The 23,262-nt window shown below is 51.5% G+C and overlaps 1 protein-coding gene across 1 annotated transcript in view; it reads right to left on the reverse strand.

Moving 5' to 3' along the window:
• Nucleotides 1-11,710: 11,710 nt before the first annotated feature.
• The window catches only part of MAD1L1 (mitotic arrest deficient 1 like 1), a 353,627-nt gene continuing 342,075 nt past the window's right edge, over nt 11,711-23,262 (reverse strand). The window contains 1 exon segment of the mRNA XM_040574714.1: nt 11,711-12,649. Coding sequence (XP_040430648.1) covers nt 12,491-12,649 — 159 coding nt within the window. The 3' untranslated portion in view covers nt 11,711-12,490.

The raw sequence follows: 23,262 nt of genomic DNA on the forward strand, positions 1-23,262 counted from the left end.
ATCAAAAGAGTCTGCCAAGTCTGAGTTGGTGTGTGTGTGCCTTTTTAATAATTCAATGGCAACGCTAATGACACGGGGTGCACTGCTGCTCCTCTCCGTGCTGATCGCCTCTTGCACCCCACCAACATGCGTTTTTTCCCACTCAGCTCTGCTGTCTGGAAATAGCCATTTGCTGCTCACCTTTACTTGCCTCACCATTAAAGAGCTCATTAATGTACTCCAGCCTTGCTTTCTTTGGGACTAAAAGATTTTCATTTCTGTCTTTTATCAGCTTTCTCGTGGTTTATAGCCTCTCCTCTCCTCACTGTGCAATGCCCTTTTCTAATGAGCTCTTCTCTCCTGGCCCATCTTCTCCATTAAGCCGCACAAGTGCTGTCCCCCACCTTGTCTTGCTCATCTCCTGGGCTCTCTTCCGGCTCTATCATATTCTTTAGTGCTTCCAGCTGTGCAAGGAAGCACTCAGCCCCGCACACAGCATCATGCTTTCCTCCCACCCCACTCGCCTCCCTTGCAGCTCCCCAAGCCCTCTGGTCTGGCTCACCCCACCGCAGCATCCTGCCCTTGCCTGAGCCCCGAGCTTCAGGGCTGTGATGGGATGCCCCAAAGTTTGTGCTCTGTATCTGCAGCTTCTCCCTGCTGGGGGCCTCTTAAATCTTTCTCTCTCTCAGCATTTCGCACAGCAGAGCTCTCCTTGGGCATCTCCTGCCCTGCAATCAAGAGCTTCCCAGCCCATCCGAGCGGCAGGATGCCTCTGGGTACCGCCAAAGCTCGTCTCTGGGCTCGTAGGTAAACACTGCCACTTTTCACATGAAGCAGCTAAATTAATTAATCATCTAATTCCACCACATTTGTAGCCAAGAAACAAAGACTCCCATTCCCTGCAGCTGGGGCTTGAAGTCTGCTTCTTCCAGCTGTGCCCTCCTGTCCCAGCTGGGATCTGTGCTGCAGGGAAGGTGAGGAGCAGTTTGGGGAATTGGTCTAAGGGGCTGCCAGAGCCAGTGACCCCCTGCCCAAGTGGCCGTGGAGTAGAAGGGCACAAACCATCCACCACAGCCAGTCTGAAACATCCCCTGCACATCTGGCTCAGTTCAGAATGACAAAAAGCCTGCATGCCCAAAAGCCCACATGATTTATTTTTTTTTTCCATCCGTCTCAGGTGTTGCAATAAGAGATATTACCTGTCCCCACAAACCTTATCTCAACTACATCCTTAGATCATTCTGGCTGTAACAACACTACCACCCACCACAGAGTCTGCACACATACATCTCTGCCTGGGAAATCCCAGCCATGTGGCAGCCTGACGCATGAGAAATCCTTCACACGCTGACAGCTGACAAGCCCCTGCGCTGCTCCGCAGCCTCCTCCAGCCTCGCGGGGTGATCGCGGCTCCTAGAAGGCAGTCAAATGAACACCTCATGGCTCGGGGGAAGGCGTGCCGGAAGCCTGGGGAGAGCAGGTTGCACAGCATGGCCATCCCAAACCTATTTCCACGCTGGATTCGCAGCCAGGAGGGAGGGGAGCTGGGAGCTGGGGGCTGGCTTCTGGTCTGGCTCCCATCTCACAGTCCCAGTGTGGGTTCGCCACCGTCCTGGAGATCAGGCAGGTCCTGGCACAGCCCTCAGGAGGGCCTGGAATGATGAGACGGAGGTGCTGGAGCAGGGCTGGGGGCTGCCCTGCACCACCAGAGGTGGCTGAACCCTTTCTGATATGGTTGGTGGGTTCCTCCAGCTGGGGGTCTGGGAAGCCCCTGCCCCAGCCCACCTTTGGAGCAGGAAGATGGAGCAGACAACTCCAGCATGTCCTTTCCTGCTATTTTTCTGGTTTGTTTTGCGTTCACATGTTCAGCTAGCAGCCCAGCTGAACCACAGCAGAGGTAAGGACCTGGACAGACTATCCCTGCTGCCAAGGAGGTGCCAGCGATGGCAGCCAGAGCACCAGCAGACCCAGGAGAGCCTGACCATGGCTGTGAAGGGCTCAGCCACCAATCGCTGCCCTAGAGCTGTGGGAAAGGACTGGATTCCCCACTCTGAGCCAGTCCCATCCTTCCCTACAAAGCCATGGGTGTACGTGGCCACTGGTCTCTGGGCAAGGAAGGCAAATCTGGCTGGCACCAGGGCGCAGAGCGCCCCTTGGGACAGCCGACCCCTTACCCTTTCCCTGAGAAGATGAATCCAAAGCAGCAGCAGGCATCTTAAGGAGATGGCAGCAAGTGGGAGGAGACAGCTTATCCAGGGAGCTCATTTAGCTGGAAGGAAAGAGAAAGGTTGCGAGATTAAGAAAGAAAAATAAATATGCAAGAGGAAGGAGCCAGAGATTGAGGTGCCTGTGGGGAAGCAGTGTGGATGCGTTTCTTTTTAGGAAGCCAAAGCAAGGCTGGGGCAGATGCTGGACCCAGGGCGAAGGCTGCTTCAGCCCAGGATTGAGAAGCAAGGGTTAGGATGAGGCTTGCAGAGAGCTGGAAACCAGAGAGGTGAGGGGATTGTAAGTGGCACTGCATTTAATCTGAGCAGAACACATGAAACTGGCTAATGTAATTGGAAGGGTTATTTCAGCTGAACATTCGGAGGGAAAAATAAAACATCGCAGGGAAAATAATAATACTTAGCACTTGTAACGTGCTTAGCATCTTCAAAAACTGGTCAGCCATTAACTGATTGCTCCTCTGCTAAGTCCAAAGGCTAATAAAAAGGGATGGTTCATTTAGCTGTTTCACAGCTGAGCTTCTCAATAAGGCATGAGGAAGAGATTGCTGCTCTCCAACGTGCTGGTAAATAAACAGTGGGAAGTGGGAACCGGGCGACGAAGCAGCGCTCGGTCACAGCTCCTCACCCAGCTCCTGCCTCGCCTTGTCTTTGTCCGGCTGGACCCGCTACAGGGAGCTCACCTGGAGGTCTGGCCCGGCTGCAGGGCGCACGGGACCGGGTCTCCAGCACCCAGACCTGGTGTCTCCTGCCTGGGAAGCAGCCCTGAGCCCACGTCCCCAGGGGTACGGTCGGGATGTCAGTGGGGTTTGGGTACGGGGTGACCCCGGGGTGCAGGCCCGTCTTGGCAAGCACTGGGGCTGGTGAGAGCAGGCGGCCTTCCAAAGGGCCATAAAAACGGAGGCGCTTTATGTTTGTGTTACTTAAAAAGTAAACAGCTCCCCCGTGTTTGATGAGCAAGCGGTTTTGTAAACACCGCAGAGGAAACGCCGCGCAGTTGCACCTTGGTGGGTCCCAGCCCCTTTTCCTGGCAGCAGCAGCAGCAGAGCAGCGGGCGAGCGCCTGAGCCAGGAGCGCTCCTGGTTATGGGGGGGTGGCCGAGGGCCTGGGGGTGCTCCTGGCTGGGTGTGCAGGGCACCAGCTGGGGAGAGGCAGCCCTCGGCCGCACGGAGTCACTCAGCCCCACTCACCCCCAGCCCGTGGAGCCGTGCCACTGCCAGGGGGCTTTGCATCGAGCCCGGGTGCGCCCTCAAATCCTGCTGCTGCTGTTGGTGCTGTGCGCTGCCCAAATCGGTCCCTGCACTGCCCATCACACAGCCCTGGGTCTAAAAACTCCTTTTTTTTGTGTTGCTGCTGGTGGGAACAGCGTGAAGTTCATTTATGCCTAACCTGAGACAGCCATCGCTGGGTGATGGTGCTTTGCAAGGCGTCTCTTAAGCTTTTTGCACATACCCGTCTGCCACTACTTCTCCTATACCACCTACCTCATGGTGTTCCTGGCCTTAACAGCTTAGACACCCACTAAAGCACAGGCCTCAGTGCTTCAGAGAAAGGGAACTGCCCCGACGCTCACCTGCCCCACGGAGGTGTCCAACTTTCGGTGCAGTGATGCTCCAGACCCTGCTTTGCTGCGGCACAGGTCTCATCACAGTCATCTGTGAAAGCATGAGAACAGACCAGCCCAGAGCCCAGAGCTGGGCTTTCCTGGGCTGGAAAGGCCTCTTTGGTGGAGACAAGGGCTGGGGGAGCTTGCATTCCCCTGGCATTTGGTCCTCTTAGTCATGGTTGTGAGCTCGGTGGTTTTTCTCTCTCTTTTTTTCAGGGTTTCTTCTAAAGCGAAGCGTCCCCCACCTCTGCAGCTGCATGGTCCCATGAGCCCAGTGCTGGGAGGATGAAGAGGAGGAAGAGCAGAGCGGGCACTCCTCAGATCAGCCTTACCACTAACCCAGGGGGGGTTTGTCTGGGTGAGGTGCAGGGGTCAGGACCTCGAGGATTTACAGGGCAGGATGCGTCCTCCTGGGCTGGGGGACCTGGGCAGAGGCAGCTGCAGCCTTGCCAGGGCGCTGACACGTCCCTGAGGGGGGGAACTGGGGATGCTGCTTGCTGGCGAGGCCGTGCTAAGGTCTGCTAAACGCTCACGTCCAGCCAGGAAGCAGCTATATGGACTGTGCAAGACACTGCTGATTTTCCTCTGCCTGCTTTTGGCATAACGAAGCCCGGTGGGTGTGTATAAACAAAGCAAGTATCTCTCTCACTGGACCTCATGCATCATTTATAGCCAGCTTTTCCATGGCACAAGAAACATTTACATATGCCAGCATTAATTCCAAACGCCACTTCAAAGCCATCTCTGTCTAATGAACCCCGTGCGCTGTGCACAGCAAATTCCACCCGAAAAATAATTAGCAACACGCGCTACCAAAGCATTACAAGGGGAACGCAGCGCACCACCTGCTGAAGCAAAATGAATGCCTGATTTATTTATTTTTTTTCCCACTTTTTAGCAACATTCAGAGTGACTCAAAGCTGTGCTCTGTTCTGAGCTAAGGCGGGCCCTGGGAAGCATCAGATTATCACTCTGCTTTGCAGGGCAGGGGCATGGTGGATTTTGGGGGTGGTTATACACTTTGTCCTAGGTGAGGATGGGGCAGAGCTGTGTGAGCCCACACTGATTTCCCTGCGCCACAGGTGCCGGCGGGGATTTAGGTGCAGGCAGCTCCGCATCCCTTCCCCTGAAGTCTCACAGGTTGCAGGCTTGCAGGGTGCAGCCTCAGCCCCAGTACAGGGAGCAGACACCCTGTCCTCACCCTGCCCTAATGTGCCTTTAACCCCCAAAAATCTTCAGCCCTGCTGAGAAAACAAAACAAAACAAAACAAAACAAAACAAAATGAAAACAAAACAAAACAAAACAAAACAAACAAACAAAAAAAAACAGAGCTGAGCCAGCAGATGAAGGTTTTGGTGACCCTAGCAGCCACAGGTTCTCCCAAACCCTGCAGCACAGGGGCAGCCCTGGTGTGACCAACTCAGGAAAACCAGCTGGACTTACCAAAAATGTTTCTGGGAGCTGCATTAGAGCTGCACAGAGCATCCCATGCCAGGAGGAGCTGCGTGATTTACCGCAAGACCTGACACAGGGGCAGGTGATGCTGGCATCGCCATGGGACACCATGGTTGTGCACCACCGTGGTAGGGGGGCAGAGGTGGCTGTGGGCATGGGGGGCCACCCAGGAGGTGGCTGTGGGCATGGGGGGGCCCACGCTGGGGTGGTGCTGGGATCCTGGACTCCCCCGGGTCCTGTTCTCCTCGCACATAGGAGTTATGTTCAGCAGGACACGGCTCCCACCAGGAACCACACTGCCGGCGTCTCTCCTGCAGCCAGCCCCGTTGTTCCACCTGTCAGTCTCTGCCTTGCAAGGACGCAAGGGGTTAAACTTCTCTTCCTATGCAAATTAGGCTTAATTAATCCTTTTCATCAGTTGCAAATATACCTTCTGAACCCTATTAAAAATATGAATATGCAAATTCAGACCTTTTTTAATACTCATTTTCAAGGACTTGGAGTCAGGCTTGATTATTCGATTCCCGTTAACAGCCTGTAAAACCTGGTGCAAAATTTAATTTCCATTTTAAGTTACCAAAAAAAAATATGAATCTGTTGGTAATTAAGCTAATTACAGTGTTACACTAAAGAGGAGACAAACAAGGAGGACAAGATCATTCATTACATTTAACATTGGTTGCAGGACCTGGGGACTGCACAAGGCCACAGATAACTGTGAAGCCGGGGAACAGCAGTGATGGAAACGAGGTGAGTTTGGGGGCTGGGGCTGGAGCCTTCCTCACCCTGGGGCCGTCTCTGTGTCAGCCCCGTGAGCCATCCTCCTCCTCTTCTTGAGGAGAGGAGCGAGGAGGTGGAGGTGGAGTTGGGTGCTGCTGGAGGTGCTGCGGGGCCGCCAGTCTGGTTGCTAAGAGAGGTGCACAACGTGCCCCCTTAAATCTCCTGACCATGGCCAGCATACCCTGGGAGATGCAAACCACACCTCCCAGTGCCAGCCCGGTGTGTTTTAAATGAAGACACCGTGTGCCTGTTGCACGCAGGATCAGGCATCTCCTCCCGCACCATGGGGCCACGCAGCACGGTGACATTACACAGCGGTGCCAGCACCACCCATGGCCACCCGCTCACCCAAACCATCCGCGGCGGTCACCCATGGTGCTCAGAGCTGGGGCTCCCACCTTGCCCATCGACTTCCTCACACCTCTCAGCTCTGCCGGAGTGTTATTAAACAAAAAGTGCTGCTACAGACTGTTAATTATGGTTTATCCCTTAAAATCAATCACCAGCGTGCCTACGATCTAGCCTGCATGTGGTGTTTTCTAACGAGCTGGAGAAGTTAATGGGTGATTTTTCAGACTTATAATCCTCACCTCATGCTGTACCCACACTGGGTGACAAACCCCATGACCTGTTTGGAAACACACAGGTGATGCTGTGCCCGCAGAAGGCCAGGGCTCGGTGTTTGGGGTACTGATGTTCTGGGCAGGCAACCTGAATGTTAAAATGAAGCGCTAGGTACCTACGGACTTACCCAAAGACATCCTTTGTTGGCAGGACGGAGCCACCCAAGAGAGAAGTGTTATCTGGAGGGCTCTTATCTCTCCTCCTCCTCTCAGCGTGGCTGCCAGGATGAGCAGCTCGGTTCCCTGCGGGTTTGATTCCTTCCCTGCCTTCGCCTTCTCTCCGAGGCCGCTCCTTCCCCTGCTGGGAGTCCCAGCGAGTGGAGCTGTCACTTGGGAGCGTGCCCATCCAGGGCGCTGTGCCTGCTAACGGGATCGGAGGGGAGATACCACGTACATCCCCAGGGGCTGCAGTGCGACTCCCAAAACGAGCTGAGAAAAGAGACCTAAGCGAGATTCCTTTAGGGACACGGCTTTTCTGCAGTGGCTCTGGGGACAGATGCACCAGCCACCACCACCAGCAAAACAAAGCACCTACAATTGCACGGCACAAGCATTGCCCTGTAGATGCTCGTGGAGAGAGGAAAGATTCCTCTGCTGGACTTCGGAGCCTTTAACCCACCTGGGAAAACTTTTCCATTGTGTTGGAGCCAGAAGTCTATGATCACTGGATAAAAGGAGTGTGATGTGGTGACACAGGAATGCTCCCGCCTTCTAGCAAAGCCCCGTGCCTCACACCTCCTCCTGCGTCTGTGGCTTCCTTCCCTTTGACCTGCCCAGTGCACATTGTCAATTGTGTAATGTTTTGGGGGAGTCAGGGATGGAGAACTACCTTCTCAGACCCTACAGGCAATCAGCTTGCTCCCCGAACCATGAGATATGATTGCCCTTATTATTCTAGCTTGCATAGCAGCGAGTCTTGTTAATGGTCATAAAATTATCTAGTCCTTATTTAAACCCAACAACCGTCTGTGTTTCAGTGACCTCCTGATGGTCGCTGGCTTTGTTCCAGGTTGAAGAGGCATCAGAGGGACCAGGGAGGAAAAAGAGGCAGTGGGAGGATAAAAGAAAAACAACCAAAATCACAACAAGCAACAGCCAACAAACAGAATTCAAAGTAAACCAGGGAATATTAAAGAGAGCTCAACCAGTCAGCTGGAGAGTTCAAAACAACACAACCTGTCACATAGAGAAGTAAGCAGCATCAGGTAAAATTAGCAACACTAATAACTCATCAGCACAGGGAAGAGGGGGTCGGGAGATGCTTGATCCCATCTCGGGGAAGCAGGAGGGAGACCTGACCTGGCCTGAAGGAGCTGAGTGGTGCTTCGGGGGTGCTTTGGGTGCAAAGACCGGGGCTGCTCCCTCCACCTTGCAGCCGCTGTTGTGCTCCCAAACCCACAGGGCAGCTTTTTCTTCTTCAGGTGTATGCAAATGGTTCTGGAGCCAACTGTTTTATTTATTTGGATGCCAGATTTTCTAAAGCAAGACTGCTCCACTGTCCTTTCAGATAACGTCTGAAGAGCCCCCTGAGTACCAGAACAATTCCTAATAATATTCCTCCTAAAGAGAAGCAACAAATGGAAAAAAAAACAAGCAGCAGAGAACTGTTTTAACGTAACCAAGCTCCAGCACAGATTCCCATCAATTTTGCAGCAAACCTGAGTCATGAAATTAAAAGTAGCATCAGCATATTTCCTATTAGCTAGGGCTTCTTTTTCAGAACGGATCATACATCCCTACCCTATTTTTTCAGACACTTGTGTCAATGCGATACCATCAGATGCCGTTCAGCCGCTCCTCTTAGCTCGAAAAAGCTTTCCTGTTGGGAAGGTTGGGGATTTTAATATTTAAAAAAGACTTCCTGAAAAAAAAAAAGCCTGGCTGATTTTTTATTTATTTATTTATTTAATATCCCTCCTCCGATCAGAGCGGATGCATTTTGTAGCTTTTAAATATCATGCAACTTTTAGCATCGTTGCCATTAAACCCGGCCCTGCTGTCACAGCAGGCAGCGCGGGTGCGATTTACGCCGGCGTGGAGAGCCCGTGCTGGCCTCCCCAGTCACCGCGCCGCCTCATCAGCCACACACAGTTGTCAGCTACGATCACCTGGCATCTGCCACCGTCACTGCTTTCCCTACATTGTCTTCGAACAGCTCAATGTTGTACCAGAACCAAACCCACCTCCGCTGCATCATCGCCCACACCGAGCATCATTGGCTGCCGGGCTCCAGCATTTCCTTGGTGATGTCCCAGGAAGGCTCTGCCTCTCCCTGCCGAGGTTTGTTTTGACACGTTCACCCGCCAGCCCAACTCACGCCATTTTTCAGCTGTCTCTCAGCCCGCTGCTGGGGTCGTGAAATGAAAAGGAGTGCTGTTGTGCTGCGTTTCTTTGGCGCGTTGGAAGGAGCTGCGGGGAGCACAGGGAACCGGCAGCAAAGCTGGCGCCGCAGCTGAGCGGCTGCGGGATGCTGCCGCTCTCCCGAGTTAACCACAGGGCTGCGTTTGGGCTCAGACAACCCCAAGCCTTGGGGTTGGGACACCGTGACTGGGAAGCGGTCTTCCCATTTTACAGAGCCTGTGGTGCTGAAGTTTCACGGGCAGGCAGAGTTCGGTCACCACACGCCGAGCTGGAGCAGGTCTCCGCCAGCCCCAGCAGCAGCAGCAGGTGGCATTTGGGGAGGCTCATCCTCCTCCATCGAGGCTGTCCTGCAAATCCAGAGCCCTGGGCTGCCCATAGTGGCCTCCCTCAGCCCTGCAAGGCAATGGACATGGCTCCTCCGGCAGGCTCTGTGCCACGGCTGCACACTACCACTGCGAGTTACGGATGGTCTGTGCTCATCCCTATCTGTGAACACCTGAGCTGCGCCCCAAGCTTCCCACGGCTCATCCCAAAAGAGTTTCCCAGGTCCCTTCTCAGGCATCACTCCCAGGACAACCAGGCTGATGCAAACAACAAGCAGCGATGCCAGAAGAGACAGGGGGAGCAAAAGGCTCCAGGCTCACAGGTGTCACCTTCAGAGAGGCACGGACCCCGCGGTACCCACCTTAGCCAAGAGCTCTGCTGCGCTCAGGGGCCGCGTGGCAGCTCCTGACAGCTCCTTGCCCCTGCTTAATATTTATATGTGCACACAGATGAAAAGGGTTGATCAGGAGAGGAGTGGGGACCCGTGACAGTTTGAGTGAAGGGAAGCTTCAGGCAACACTGCAAACAAGACAGTGCTCCAACACACACAGTCCCTCAGCCGTGCATTAATAAATCACATTTTACAGCTTATAGCACATAAACCCAGCGAGCGTGCATGGAGACCCAGCAAGCATACACACACTTGTTAACACTCTCGCCTCTCCCCTCCAACCAACTGCAAATTTATTACTGATCTCCCAAGATTTTCTAAAATGATTTTCTGCAAAGAGGGCTGGAGCTTTGCGAGTGACAAGAGAAGACAGATGGGACTTGTGCACCCGGCACCTGGAGTGCTGGGAAACTGCCGGAGCACCGTGGCAAGCCACGGCTGTTTGCACTGCCCCGGCACAGGGGGAGCACGGGGGACAAGTGTGGTGGCAGAGCCCTGAGACTGGCTGGCTCCATGAGGAGGGAGCGATCACGGGGAAATCCAGCATTGCAGTTACTCACGATGGTGGTACAGCCGGGAGCCGGCACCGTGGTAGGGTTCGGCCACCTGTCTGGGCTTCATCCTGAATTCGGTGTCTGAGCCTGAGCTGTAAGCTGGGAAGTCTCAGCTCCTCTGCCCCAAGCCTGACCACCAGCCCGTGTCCCACAGGTGGCTTTACAATGGTCACGCTTCCACGCGAGTGCTCCCGGGCTCCGTGAGCAAGCCCTGGGGCTTGTCAAGAGTTGTTTTCACCCAGTGCCCAAGTCTGCTCACCATCCAACAGCGTCAGGCACCAGCAGCAGGGCACGGATGCTGCTGGCCCCAGCAGGACACCCCAGCAGCTTCCAAACCCCTCTCCCAGCACCAGGCACAGCACCATGCGGCACATCTGGCCAAGCCCCCGTCTTCACCGCACTTCTCTCTCAGGTGTGTCGGCTTTTAAACTTAGCTGAACAAATCACTCGCTGGGAGAACGGGGTGCAGAGTGGTAGCTATCCGTGTCTCCTCTCCACCAAAGGAGCCTTGGAAGACCGCTGTTTTTTCTACCCCAACCTATTATCCTTTCCCTCTTGGGAGGCAACTTTCCAATGGGCAGAACACGTTTTCCCTTGTCACTCTCCAGCATCACTTCTCGCCTCAGCCGTGTTTTGCTAAGATAGAGGGTTTATTGTAAACTTATTAATTACTTCATTTCTCCTGCGAGGAGCCAGGAGAAAAATTTTAGAGGCAGCCAGGATCTGCTATTGTGTTGGCGGAGGAGCCGAATGGGGCTGACGTCATGATTCATTTTCCCCATGACTGAGGAAGGCGACTCTCGGTGCCACGCTGCGCATATGAATCAGGCAGCGTTCCCCTGGCACAGCATGCCAGGCAATTCATCTTCCACCAGGACTTCTTCAAGCGGAAGAGAAAACGCCAAACTTTTGCTGTTGCCTTTCACTCCAATGGCAGCACTTCACCGCAAACCCCGTGGAGAGGAGGGCTGGGGAGATGGTGCCTGCAGCCTCCCCAGAGCACACGCCTGTCCCACCGCTTCCCAGCAGCTGGGGCTGGAGCAGCTCTTTCTGGGCCTGTCGACACTTTGACAGGTCCCCGAGTGACTCCAGCACGGATGGCCAGGTCTGCAGTCACTGCAGGCATCTAAGCTAGCTTTCTAGCCCACTCATTGCTACGCTCTCTCCAAGCTTAGGAAGCGCACTCCTGCTGTTATCAAGAGGCCATCGATGTACACAAAAGTTCCTAACAAACTAATCTTGTTTGCAGCATGACTGAGACTTGCCTGGAAAAGCTGAAGTAATGATGTCCTCCCTTCTCAGGGCAGTACCATTATCAACCCATCGACGTCTGGTTCGTTATCTGCTTCACATGTGGGAGAGCACAGGGAGACCATGGTGTACCTCCCAAATGAAGGAGACGTACGCCCAGTTTGGAAAGTGACACTTTATTATCAGGATAGAAGAAGTATCCATTGTAACACAAAACGTCAGACTCCAGGGTGTCCCCAGAGGGGAGAAGCTTCCCGTGGGAGGAGGGCCACCCCAGCGAGGTGAGGAGGTGCCCGCGGCCTGGCAGCAGGCAGCAGTGTGCACACCCTGAAGAGTTCCCTCCCACCTTCCACATTCCTGAGATAACCAAGGGCCCCAGAGCCTCCACGAGGAACAAAAAGAATGTGGGTGACATCCGAGCACACCACGCAACACAAGCAGTAGGGTCTTCAGAAGTCCATTTATGCGTGTTCTCGTCTGCTGAGTGATGGCAGAGCAGGAAGCACCAGCCATCCCCAAAGCCCATGCTGGTCTCTGCCAGGGCCTGGATTTGGGGGATGCTTTTGGGTAAAAGTGTGGTTCCTCAAACCAGCAGTTCCCACCGCCTTCCCAGAGAGATGCTGAGACAGTTTGGGGAGTTACGGATGCATTTTACAGTTCAAAGGTGGGGAGTGGGCCTTAGCACAAGAGAGCCCTGGGATGGAGCTAGACTTGCCCTCCCACAGGAGGGAAATGATGCTTTTCAGGGGAAAAGGTGGGGTTTGGGAGTCAACATGAAAGAAGTGGAAATAAGGAGTTTCCCGCAAAACATAGCAACCCAACGCCATGAATAAAGGGTGTGAGGAGAGAATTTGTCCCTGCTACCTCATGAACACCAAGGGTGAGGCACCGTCCTGCCCGGGGGTGCTCCAGGCCTGTCTGGTGGCAAGATCAGGGCGAGCTAAGTGATGGTCTGGCGGCTGAAAAGGTCAAGGGTGAGGGCGCTGAGGAAGGCCGGGATGCTGTCCTGGCGGAGCAGGTGCAGGTCAATGAGCTCCCGGATGGTTCGCGAGAACTCCGTTTCCAGAAGCTGCATTTTTCCACCGGAGGAGCTGGAGGCCTGAGGGGAAAGCAGAGCAAGCCCATTAATACAGCAGGGTTTTAATTCACCTCCCACCACGCAGGGGAGAGCTAGAGCCATCGCTCCGCAGCCTCCTTCGGTGCGGATCCGCCTGTAATCAAGGCAATGTTATCTGCCGCAGAGCAGGTGCTCGGCGCACGCTTTAATTGGGCTGTTATTGAGTTCTGTCTTTCCAAAGTCTCCGTGCAGAAACCCCTGCGTGAGCCTCCCCGACAAACAAGCAGCGCGGTGGGGAGCAGAGCGGTTCCATCATCCTGGAGAGCCCACGGGGACCAGGCTGTGCCGCCGGCACAGAGCCAGGGTGACCACCGCGGTGTCACCGTCACCACCACCTGGGGCTCGGGTGGCAGGAGCTACACACAAGAGCTTCCTCTCCACGAAGAAGACTTGTTCCTAAAGTCCTCCCACTCCCGAGGGAGCTAGTGGACCTGTTGGCACCCAGTGCTGTTTCTCCCCAGCCAGCTGCTGATCCGCCCCGCATCCCTCACGTGTTCAGGAGGTTTAAATCAGCCCTGCAGCCAAGAGCTCCAGAGGAATTATTCCAGAGACGCTCACATGAAAATGAGGGAACTCAACATGTGGGAAGACATTACAAATCTCCTGTAACATATAAAACAAGCAAGAAGAAAAAAAAAAAGCTAAATGCAAGAGAAGGAAGGAATGCTTGAAGCCTCTCCTGCCTCCGGAGGCGCGAAAGCTGCTTGTTTATTAATAAACAACAAAAACACCGGAGTACAAATGCTAATGTTTTTCCCCTGCCATTTTCCTCTTCAAAATGTTCCCTCTCCTAATTGCTCTGCAGCTCTGCCTCCCCTCGCAGCTGAGGGGGGCAGTGCGAGCGGTGCCTGGCAGAGCCAGCGTCTCCCGGGGGCAGTGGCAGCGGGGCAGCCCCTGCCCCAAAAAGGATGCCAAGAACCAGAGCAGGGATTGCCACGTGAAGGGAAAACAGGGCTTTACCTGCTGGGAGAGACGGGAAGTGATAATCCCCGAGGGCTCCAGGGAACCCGTTTGTTCCTGGTTTCATGTTTTCAGGAGCCTGGACACATCTGATGATGAACTTTTCGTGTATGTGTCAGTTCTGATTGCGAACAGCGCAAGGTACCAAGGATGCCCCTGTCACCCCTGAGCCAGGGAGGGAATCTAAACAAGGTTTCAGTGTGAGAAAGTAAATTAGCTTTTGTTTAAATCTCCTCCACTCCATCTTGGTTGTTTTGCAGCGACTCCAAAGAATGTTGAGTGCCTTAATCCGCTGCTGCCCACGGCTCCCCTGCTTGCTTGCTGCACCCCCGTGTACCGCCGTGTCGGGTTAAAGAGGCTCATGAGGAGCGGGGCCGCCAACTACACCCATCGGTGGCACGGGGAGGGATGCACATCTGCAACCCAGGTAAAAGGAGAGGCTGTGGGGAAGCTCTGAGTTGGTCTGTGGGCTGGGTGCCATGGAAGCAGCACGGGCTTTGTTTTGCAAATCCACCCTGGACGCAGCTGATGGAGGTACCAGTTTCGGAGGAAGGTCCCGGTATGATGAACGCATCGCCTGCGTCTCCAAAGTCAACAGTGAATTGGCTTCACTGGAATGGGAATTCATTCTCTGCACAAAGTACACACTGCCTCCTTAGCAGATTTAAAACACTCTTTGGGCACAAAATTAATTTTCTAAGAATTTACAAGCAAATCCATTAATTGGTTTACTAGTTTAATTAATTAAAGCAAGTTCCTTAAGAAATCTAGCATCCAGTGCCAGACCATTTGCTTGTATTTTATGCTCTCAGAAAGAGAGGAACATAAATGTTTTAAATTTCCCCTCTACTTTGAGCTCACTGGCGTCGTGAGTGAAGGCTACATTTGAATAATTTCTTTTATACCAGATTAATGGTCATTTCTCTCTGCTATTCTTCATAACTGAAGTTTCCTCCTTCAGCAGAGGCAGCAGAATAATGATCAGAGGAAGCTAGAGGAACAAACACGTGCTTCAGACGAGCACTACTTCCCACTGCATTCAATGGGGCTGCGCTTTCTCTCGGTTGTTGGACAGTGGAGAGAGGCACCGTCTGCCCACTGTGGTCTCCCAAAAAACGAGAAAAAAAACAACAGAAAGCATCCAAAAGCCCCAAAGCATTCAAAACCCAGACATTTCACCCAGGTTTCTTATGATCTCTTCAGTAACAAGAACGAGGCGAGAAGGCAGCCACTTGGAAAAAAGGCAATTCCTTCTCTGCCGGGAGATGTTTACATGCTAACTTTGAGGATGGATGCACTTGCAGTTTGGTTCGTTCAGTCTTGCAGTGCTTTTAAAAAAATTTAGAACCTTGCTTATTTTCTGGGAGTGCTTTAAAATTGGTATCATTGTTACTGTTCTTAATATTTGTTTTTATTGCCCTTTTTCTTCCTTCACCCATCTGTTCATAACGTAGAATAGACTGGGATATATAGATAGATTTGTTGCCGTTGAGCTCAACAGCAGGAGTGTCTTTGCAGCATGTGCTTTACAAATAAAGTGATTATAAGAAATAACAGCGATACGTTCCCATTAATTCACGGGATTTCTTTTCAAGGGCCTGCACCCGACCTGGTACCGCAGTGAGCCGCAGGCAGAGGGAAGCGCGGGGGCAGTGAGCGGGGAACCACGACAAGAAAGGGGGATGTAGGGGAGACAAGGGAGAGGACACTGGAGGCAATGCTCTGCCGAATGAACGCAGCAGGCTCCAGTCGTTTCATGCTGTTTTGTATCAGTGCAGAGTGTACCTGCGACTCCAGGTGTAAAAGCTGGCTTTATGAAAGACACAAAGCTGAAATTTCCTTACAAAGCTGTAAGGGCCCTCCAGTCCTTCTCTTTACAGTTCATAGCTAGGACTTCCTCCACTCGTTTTTAATCAATTTTTTAATTAAAAAAATAATAATCTCAACCCCCAAAGAAAGCTCCTGGCCACAACCCCTGCTAACAAGAGCGTAAAGCTGACGGCACGCGCCAAGCATCCACAGCGGCACGCTCCATCTAACGCAATCACCGTTCACCCCAGTGGTGCCTTCGTGGGAATTCCAAGTCTAGATGAAGCCAAAAACCTCCCAAGTCCATCTGGGAAATGCCCAGGATGCCGAAGCACTACCAGAATACCATCTCACAGGTACTCTTCACGCAGGCCTGCATTGGTTTCTTCTAATTAATGGGAAAAAATCTGCCTGGCTCACTAAACTACTGAGACTCAGGTCTATGTTATGTTTTATTCAGATCTCAAATACTTGCAAAAAGGAAAAGACTCCGGCTTTTGCTAAGCCCCGTTGCCAGTTCAGTCTGATTTAAGGCCTATCGGGACCTCTTCTAGAAAAGCAGTGGCAATCAGTGTTTGCCCCGTGCTACAACTCGCTCAGTTCTGTTGGGGGATGCGACTCCTGCCCCAGATCTGAAGGGTGCCACCCTGTTTTATCCTCACAGGCTGTGCTACTCCATCAGATCTGTGGGCAGATTGCATTATATTGCAAAACATGAAGAAGACAGGTCTATTTACCACATGGCGACATCAGCTTGCAGTAGCTGCTCCTGGCTCTGCTCGGAGAAAGGAGCTGTTAGTACAAGTGCTTTTCCAGGAGAATCAAGATCAGCTGCTGCCTGCCAGAAGGAAACATCATATATCTTCCTTTTAACCCTGGAAATCAGTAAATTATTCAAGGCTTTAGAGTTAAGATACACATATAAAAGTCTCAAAAAAACACCAGTGTGCTGGGAAAGCAAGTCCTTCTCTCCAGCAGGGACCATCAGCAAGGAGCAGATGACAGATAGGGCGCTGGGCACTCCTGCAGCCGGCAGGTTGTGCAGCGCATGGACCATGAAGGATGCTCTCCCAAGAGTTGTTGCTTCGGTGTAAAAAATGCAGGGCTTCTGGCTGCATTGATTTTGCTGACACGGATCTTTGCCCCCGTGTTGTTGCACAGAAACACTCCCTAAAAGCCAAGTCCCAGCATTTCCTTCTCCTTCTTCTACCAGCTGTGAGGTAGCTGTGTCAGAAGTTCAGCGGCGTCTCGTTTGGTCATTTACAAGCTAGCGTGGTTCACAAGTGCACCCAGGACTAGACATCAATTTTTACAATTTATTGTATATATTTTCCTCTGCTGTGTAACATATCTCAGTAGCTAGAAAAAACAATGAATGACCCTACTTTGGCTCAAAAACCGCCATCAGCTATAAACTGCCATGCAGCGTGAATGTAGTCATCTGAAGGATCCTTCTTGAAAAATACTAGTTGAGCATAAAACCCAGCATTCTAGGGGTCTTCAGACTTTGGAATAAGACTGAAAAGAGGATGTTTGCATGCCCCAAGGAAAAGGCTAACATGGGGATGTGGTATCATGAGAAAACAAGGAGTAAAACTGGAAAAAGGGAGAAGAGGGTTTTGAGAATGTCAAAGAATACAACTTGAGATTCCAGCACAGTGCGCATATTCTACCTCTGATTTCTACATCAAGAAAATGAAATTCAGGGTTGCAATCCATGCAAACACGAGCTCCTGTATCTTTAAACACACCCATCCAAGGGCTGGAGGCGGACTTCCCAAATGGATTTTGGTGAGCTGAAAACGGTGATGGTGGAGCTTTGTGCCAGGCACAGCTCAGCTTGGGCACCCCAGCTGAAACACGTGCTGGGGGTGAGGAAGGGTTAAAGGAAGGGTTAAATCCAAGGCTTCAGCAGGGCTGTCAGAGTGGCTTCCTGCCCTTTGACACACTCAGGATGTTGCTTTGCAGATGCCGCCTGCCCATTCCTACACTAGACAGAACTCTTCCAGTCTGAGATGTATGAGGGGTCAAAATGAGCAAGTGAATCATTGCCCAGTGACATTTACCCAGCGAATGTATCGTGGAGGCTCCATCTCTCATCCGTTATGCTCCTTCCATAAATCACTTTCTAGGCTGGGTCCCTGCTCTGAATACATGAGGGGAATGGCCCCGTGTGTGCCAAGGGAAGGCCCAATGTGGCTTCACACATGAGACATCCCCTGGAGCTCCTCCCTGCTTCACTCAGGCCCACGGGCTCTGCTGGTGTTAGGGGCTGTGCCACGGCTGTACTCTGCTCTCACTGCCTCAGTTTGTAGGCCATGGCCCTTGTCCTCGTGGTGCTGCCCACTCTCACTTCCCCAGCACTGTCTCTCATCAGCAGAAGTTCCCAGAGGCTGCTGTGCCATCCGATCACCTCTCAAAACCTCCGCAATGTTATCACTGCGTGTGCTACAGAGCCTCTGCCACCAAGTGTGTCAGGCACCCTCATGGTCCTGATGGCCCCTCGCCACCCAACGCCCACCTTGGCTCCCATTAATTTGTGTAAACCCTGTCACGGCCCAACAAACCAATTTGAAAACATCTTTTACGAAGCCGCCTGCTCTGACCTTTAAACAAGAAAGTCTTTTTGTTTCTGCCTCTTGTTTTGGACGCTGAGATTTTTCTAAATGTCAAAGGCCACCCTGCCCATGCGCAGCCACTACGCGGGGCCGGCAGCCTCTCCCCGGCTCTGCCAGGCACCAAGCACAACTCCAAAGCGAAGGTGAGACACCGACACGCTCACGAAGCACACCGGGTCACGTTGGCCAGGCACACACAGGGGGAGCCCATGGAGCAGCCAGCCAAAACACTCGAGTGCCCAGCAAGTACCAAAATCAGCTCCCGCTGCCGAAGGATGTCTGGCGTTTGCTTTCTGGGAGCCAGCAGCCTGGTGGGAAGTACAACTTTCAAACGCAGACTGGTCTAAATATGCATCATTGCCTATGAAAAATTAGTGTTTGCCTTCTTCACTGCTGCCCCGGGAGGGCTCTGCGGTGTGCAACGGACAGGAAAGCAAAAAGAAAAGCGTGCGTGCATGTGTGTGCGTGCACACATGGAAAGTGCCTGCTGAAGTTCGAGCAATCCAAACAGGAGGCTTTGAGATCTGTGTAATTGCTCAAACTTGGCTCTCTCGGGTGATGATATCATTATCAAAACCCCCAATTGAATTACGCCTCGCCAATCAATCTCTCCTAAGTATCGCGCACCGCTCAAATACCAGGTCCCCAGGTAGCCACTAAATCACTTTAATTAGAGGCTGTTCATTTAAAATTAGAGAAATATTAAAAAAACAAAAAACAAATTGTACCACAAGATGTGCTTACGCCTTGAAATATTTATGAGGTTATTTAGCAACCTGTTTACCGGTTTCCTTCTCCCTTTTCTTTGTGGCAGCGGGCAGGTTTCTGCTGGCCTCACAGGTTGGCCTTCCCAATGCAGCTCTTACAGGATGCTCAGCTCGGCATCAGTCAAGTCATCTACCTTTCACAAATGACCATTCCTTGTCTGCTGTGAAGTTTCTCCCCCTGTAACATCCTCTTTGTAACCCAAAAGAGGAAGAGCACTTCTTTATAATAATTGCTTCTTGCCAAGACCTCTGACCTCTGTGCTGCCAGCTTGCTATATAAAGTGAATTTATGAGGCAGAGAGGGATGGATGCCTGTAAAGGGCCTTCCAGGAAATGTAATGAAAAAGCTGCTTTTAGCTGCTGAGCAAAGAAAAGCAAGTGCCTGGCAATGCCAAGAAGAAAATTGAATGCTGGGGTGGGATAAGTGAGAAACAGCCCTGCGTGTGCTGAGATTTATAGCAAACATTTCCTTTCTTTTTCTTATTATTCAACACTGAGATGAACCACAACCCTGCAATGTCTTCGGCACAAGAGGTCACCTCACATACTTCCATTTTAATCAGAAGCACAACCCAGGCACTACACACAGTGACAGAAGTGATGGGGTCCAGTTTGTCTCACCAGCTCAGCACTGAAGAAACACAGCGCAGGGAGTTTATCCCTACAGCTACGTGTTTTGATGTACGAGAGCTACCCTGCACCCAACGTAAAAAAAGAAAAATGTAAAAATGAGCACAGCCACGCACTGAAGTACCTGCTCCTCTCTCGACGGGGAAAAATGGTTGGTATTCATCCCGGGGGAAGGTGCTCTGTGCAGTGGAGGGCAAGTCAGCATCTTCTCAAAGGGTTTCTCCCACAGGTTAATGCCCTTTAGACTGTCAAATGTGATGCCATAAAAATAAGATCAAAGGCTTTAAAATAAGGGAAGCATATATTTTTTTTTGTTCATACTATTACTATTTTATATCTGAATATTCCTATAGAGCTTTTCATCCTGAAAGACAGGTCTTTGAACTGCTATGCTTTCACCTATCACTGAGGAGCAACCCCCGGGGTAAAATGTGACAGCTGTTATCAGGGTGCATTAATGTTACTCAACAGTTCAGGACAGACAGAGACAAATATATCCAATTTAAATCATAGGTTTGAAGAACTACTGCTCGGTGTGGATTAATACCCATGCATTTTCCAAAAGCGCTTTCAGAGTTTTAAAGGACAAGTAGAGAAACCCAAATTCCCCGTCTCCTCGGTAGGACGCACTCAGGCTCCCGCCATTATGGCGTGAATTGAACATCAGCATTGTCAGAGAGGGAAGAGGGGAACGTAAATGATTCATCCACAGGTTCTGATGGGCATCGCCACGCCAGCTATCAAGCGCATTCACCCTGCAGAGATTTGCTGGAGTGATACCTAGAAATGGTTTGGCTGAATACGAGACTGGCGAGAGTAAATCACAGCGCGCTGTTCACGGCGCAGAGAAGGGAAAATTGCACTGGATGTCCACTCTGAGCTAATATGGACCTAGGCTACAGTCAGAGCTTGAGATCCTAAATTACAACCTTTTAACAGGCCTCTGGACTGTTAAATACGGTTCACAGCCAAACAGAGGGTGTTTATAAACGTCAAACACAACGGAATAGATGAAGGCAAGGCACAGGGCTCACAGAAATTTCCTAATGCCATCCTATAAAAATCCAAACTAGGAAATGAAGCCTTTAAAGCCAATACCTCATGAGAAAGCTCAGTGTCTTTACAAATTGCTGCCTTTCCTTTGCATATGGGGAAGATGTGGCGATCTCCCAGCCATAGGTGCAGGATCTCTGACCTACAGCGAAGCCCTTCACAAAAAGCAGCCGAACGCACGTTAGCACAACTGCTGCCACAACCAAGCGCTGCGGAGCTGGATCGCTGCGGCACCCAGGCTGCAGCTTTCCAACCATCTGCAAGGTGACCACATTGGACTGGTCAAGCTGCAGAGTGAGCAGCTAACAAGCATTAACAACATCCAGCCCATGTGTTCTGTCTAGTAAAATGCCAACCCATCTGTCTGTAACATTAGCGACTCCACAGAAGCCATATGCGGGATAGACATAAATTAGGAAGAGAAAAATCTCCTGTTACTTTCTCTGAAATGATTCTGCAGTTGTAGCCTGTGATGCTAGGGACTGGGTGTTATTTAAGTTCTCCTTTCCGAGCCAAATCGCAGCCTCGCGTTGCCTTGCAGCCCTGCCATCCAGAGGCAGTTTCTGGTCTGGAGCTGGCCCTGATGAGCATGGTGGCTTGGAGCAAAGGGAAAAGTGTGTGCGACTCAAACCAGGTCCCAAACTTCTCTCCCAGGAGAGCCAGGAGCAGACAGACAACTTGAGGGAGACACCAAGGACTGGGAAATGAACCCCATGAACAGGAATCTCTATTTTGGAAGGCAAACTCATCTCGCTAACCAGTGAAGTTGCTTATCACGTTCTTCTCCATCCTCCCTGCTGGGAGGAGAGCTGGAAGCAATGGTGGAGAAGAGAACTGAGAACATGGGGTTTCTGGAACATGAGAACGAAGTTCCAATGGCAGAAATGGAATAAAATCATCTGTGTGGGCTTTAATTCAGATGGCCTACTTCCCAAAGTGGGGAGAGACTCCACTTCTTGTGAACTGCAGCTGTGAGCATGAGATCTGTACGAGAACATGAGCAGCAAAGTTTGCAAAATCCTGCAGTGATGAGGGACAGCTGGAACCACGGGGAGTTTTGATGGCAGCTTTTCGTAAGCTGCCCAGTTGCCTGGGAGATGGGCATCTGCTCCCCAGAGCAAACCAGCACTCACCAACAGGCAGAACTTGCTGGAGCCTTCCCTGCTCACTGAGTCACACCAGACATGTGCCGTTTCTCAGCTTCGCTGCTTCTGCACCGTGCTCCTGCCAGGGCCTCTGCTTTCCTTTCCTGGGATTCAAACAAATAAGCCGGAAAAACCACCGCGTGCCCCAGCTGAAGAGCTTGGTGCAAATCGGCCATACAGGCTTTGGAATTCACTGGAAAACAAGCCCCCAACACCCTCTTATGGGAGGTGGGCACCTAGTTTTGCAGGAGATGGAGGGTGAGTGCGTGCCGGGGGAGGGAGAGAGGCTGGGATGGTTAAACGAGCAGCTTACACACGTCTCACTGCAGTGACTGCTACTTGGCGATACAGCAGGCACCGGTGGGTGATTAATCCTCGTTTCTTGGTATCCTTCTGGAAGTTCTGTCTCAAGCAGGGCGGATGGATGGCTGAAGAAGTGAACACGACCCTATGACCAATAATGGCTCAAGAGACCATAAGGGATAAACTGACTGTCGACCAGACAATTAGACCCTAGATATGTGGCTGTAGGATGGGCCAGTGCATGGAGCACGCCTGTCCCTGGCTCGTTGAGCTTGCAAGGCTTGTGGGGGAAGGAGTAACAGATGGACCTGATGGCAGATTACAGCTGAAGTTCTCACCATGTTTATTCATTACCCTCTTCTAGTTCTTGTTTGTCATAGTCTGGCACCCAGGGCTACAATGCAGGATGAAACCCTACTTCAAGGAAACCGGCAATGCATTAGTCACCCGTGCGCAGAGCCAGCGTGTGGTGTTACAGGCAGGGAGACTAAAGCCACCAGGAGCAAGAACTGGTCAATAATTACTCTTTCCTATCAGACTGTGTGACTCACTCATAATTACGACCTGCCAAAGTGGAATTTTAAGTGTTGGCTTTGAAAATAACATTACTTGCTGTTGCAACACCAATAACCAAATTTCACAACCTCAGTGCGAGCTGAGGAAGATGCTTTTATTTCTCTTGCTGGCTCACAGTTTCTTCATTTTTCTTTATTTGGAATCGCTGTCATTAGCACCACTGTCAACAGGACTAAAGTGATCAAGAGTTGTCACTACCCAGAAAGTCAAAGAAGGAAAGTTGGTTCTGTCTGAACACACACCACTTCTTTCCTGCGTCTTCAAGACTGAGTTTTAACCCTCCCTAACCCACTGTGGGGAAGCACATTTCTTGGACAGCATCTATAGCTAGAAGTCAAGACTTATGCTATGAAGACTGTTATTACTTCAAAAATCTTGCCATTTCTATCTCAACTTCAAGACTTTTGAGTGCACAGAGTTGGTGGTACTGGTAGCTGCATTTGTGGAGTGGCTCAACCAAATCGGTAGTCTGTGGGCACGAAAAAATAAAGACTGAGGTAGTAAGGAAACCAACCAGTTGGGCTGTGCAAACCGAGTGTATTTTGCTTTCAGGAAATGGGGTTGTAAAAGGAAATCCAGTGTCAAACAAAGAATCCCAGGCCGCCTCTCTCCTCATGAAGACAGTGCTGATCCCACTGCAAGGAGGAAGCCCGCACCTGAAGAGACAAAGGTTGCAGCTGAAGGGTGAAGGAATAGGAAGACTTCAGCATTCAGTGAGAAAGGAGAAGAAATTC

This window comes from Cygnus olor, chromosome 15, assembly GCF_009769625.2.
Source record: "Cygnus olor isolate bCygOlo1 chromosome 15, bCygOlo1.pri.v2, whole genome shotgun sequence".
Taxonomy (NCBI): domain Eukaryota; kingdom Metazoa; phylum Chordata; class Aves; order Anseriformes; family Anatidae; genus Cygnus; species Cygnus olor.